The sequence below is a fragment of the Amaranthus tricolor genome, chromosome 6, assembly GCF_026212465.1.
Source record: "Amaranthus tricolor cultivar Red isolate AtriRed21 chromosome 6, ASM2621246v1, whole genome shotgun sequence".
Classification (NCBI taxonomy): Eukaryota; Viridiplantae; Streptophyta; class Magnoliopsida; order Caryophyllales; family Amaranthaceae; genus Amaranthus; species Amaranthus tricolor.
The window spans coordinates 13,232,403-13,233,809 of NC_080052.1; the positions used below are offsets into that span (position 1 = coordinate 13,232,403).

At 38.7% G+C, this 1,407-nt stretch overlaps 1 protein-coding gene across 1 annotated transcript; it reads right to left on the reverse strand.

Annotated features, from left to right (window-relative positions):
• Positions 1 to 789: 789 nt before the first annotated feature.
• Positions 790 to 1,122, reverse strand: LOC130815568 (uncharacterized). Its single transcript, XM_057682057.1, has one exon. It carries the CDS (start codon positions 1,120 to 1,122, stop codon positions 790 to 792), a length of 333 nt encoding a protein of 110 aa, XP_057538040.1.
• Positions 1,123 to 1,407: the final 285 nt, after the last annotated feature.

The following is a 1,407-nucleotide window of genomic DNA, read 5'->3' on the forward strand; positions in this document are numbered from 1 at the left end:
AAAAATTGCATCTATCCACCACAAAAAACAATTGATCCTCAAGACTATGCAAACCGCACAATTAAGACTAAGATACCCTAACCTAGAACACTAAGCAACTTAATATCTATAAAATTCCAAAAAACCAAAAGGAAATAAAGAGTGAGAGTAATTATACCTTCTAATTGATTGAGTAATGAAATTGCTTTAGAATCCTAGTAGATCTCCAAGAAATGATGAATTCTTCAACCCACAATTGCTCCTTGAATGCTAAGTTATGGAATAGTTGTGAGGAAGAAGATGAAGATGGAGATTAGGGATAAGTGTTTTAGATTGAAAGAGAGAAAGTGAAGAGGATTGAGTGAAAAGATGGGGGCGTGGAAATGGGGGTTTTATAAAGAAATTTGTATCTACAGTTTGAAAAGACCCCATTTTGGCGACAACATCTCTCGTCGAGTCGGCGTTTTTGTCGGGTCCCGATAAAGCCGACTCAGCTTTTGACCGAATCACGCCCATTGACCTTTTCCATTTTCTTTTTTTAGATGCACTTTTCCATAATCTTAAGCCGACTCGGGTTTTTATCAATTGGTGCCTATGCCGAGTCGGCGTTGTTCACTACCTCAAACACCTATTTGCATCATTTTTTTTACTACACATAAAATTAAATTAAAAGCACAGTAATAAATGAATAAAAAGTAAAGATTAAAAAAATAAAAATAATGAAAATGACACTATAGAATGTACAAAAATACGGGTTGCCTTCCCAAAAGCGTGTGTTTAACGTCTATAGCTCGACGTGGCTCGACCTAGTTAACTAGGCTCGATACACAAGACCTCTAAGGTCTCAATCGGTTCTCCGACATGATAATGCTTAGCATGATGACCACTCACGTTGAAGGTGTTTCTTGGCCCTTGAACCTTTATGGGGCCATGTGGAAAAACTTTGGTCACCTTAAATGGTCCCGACCATTTAGACTTTAATTTACCGGCAAAATATTTTAGGCGGGAATTATATAGTAGCAATGAATCTCCGACTTTAAATTCTTTTCTGTTTAGCCTTTGATCGTGCCATCTTATGGTCTTCTCTTCATAGAGCAAGGCACTCTCATAGGTTTCAAGACGAATTTCATCAAGGTCATGCATATATAACGGTCTCTTACTACCTGCGACTTTGAGGTCAAAATTGAGGGTCTTAAAGGCCCAATGGAACTTATGCTCCAACTCTACGGGGAGGTGACAATGCATCCGAAAAAGAGTCTTAATGGTGTAGTCTCGATAGGGGTCTTAAAAGCTGTCCTATAAGCCCATATGGCATCATCAAGCTTGTCGGACCAGTTCTTTCGGGACTTATGTACAGTTTTCTCAAGACTAAATTTAAGTTCTCTGTTTGACACCTCGACTTGACCACTAGTTTGGGGGTGATTAGGT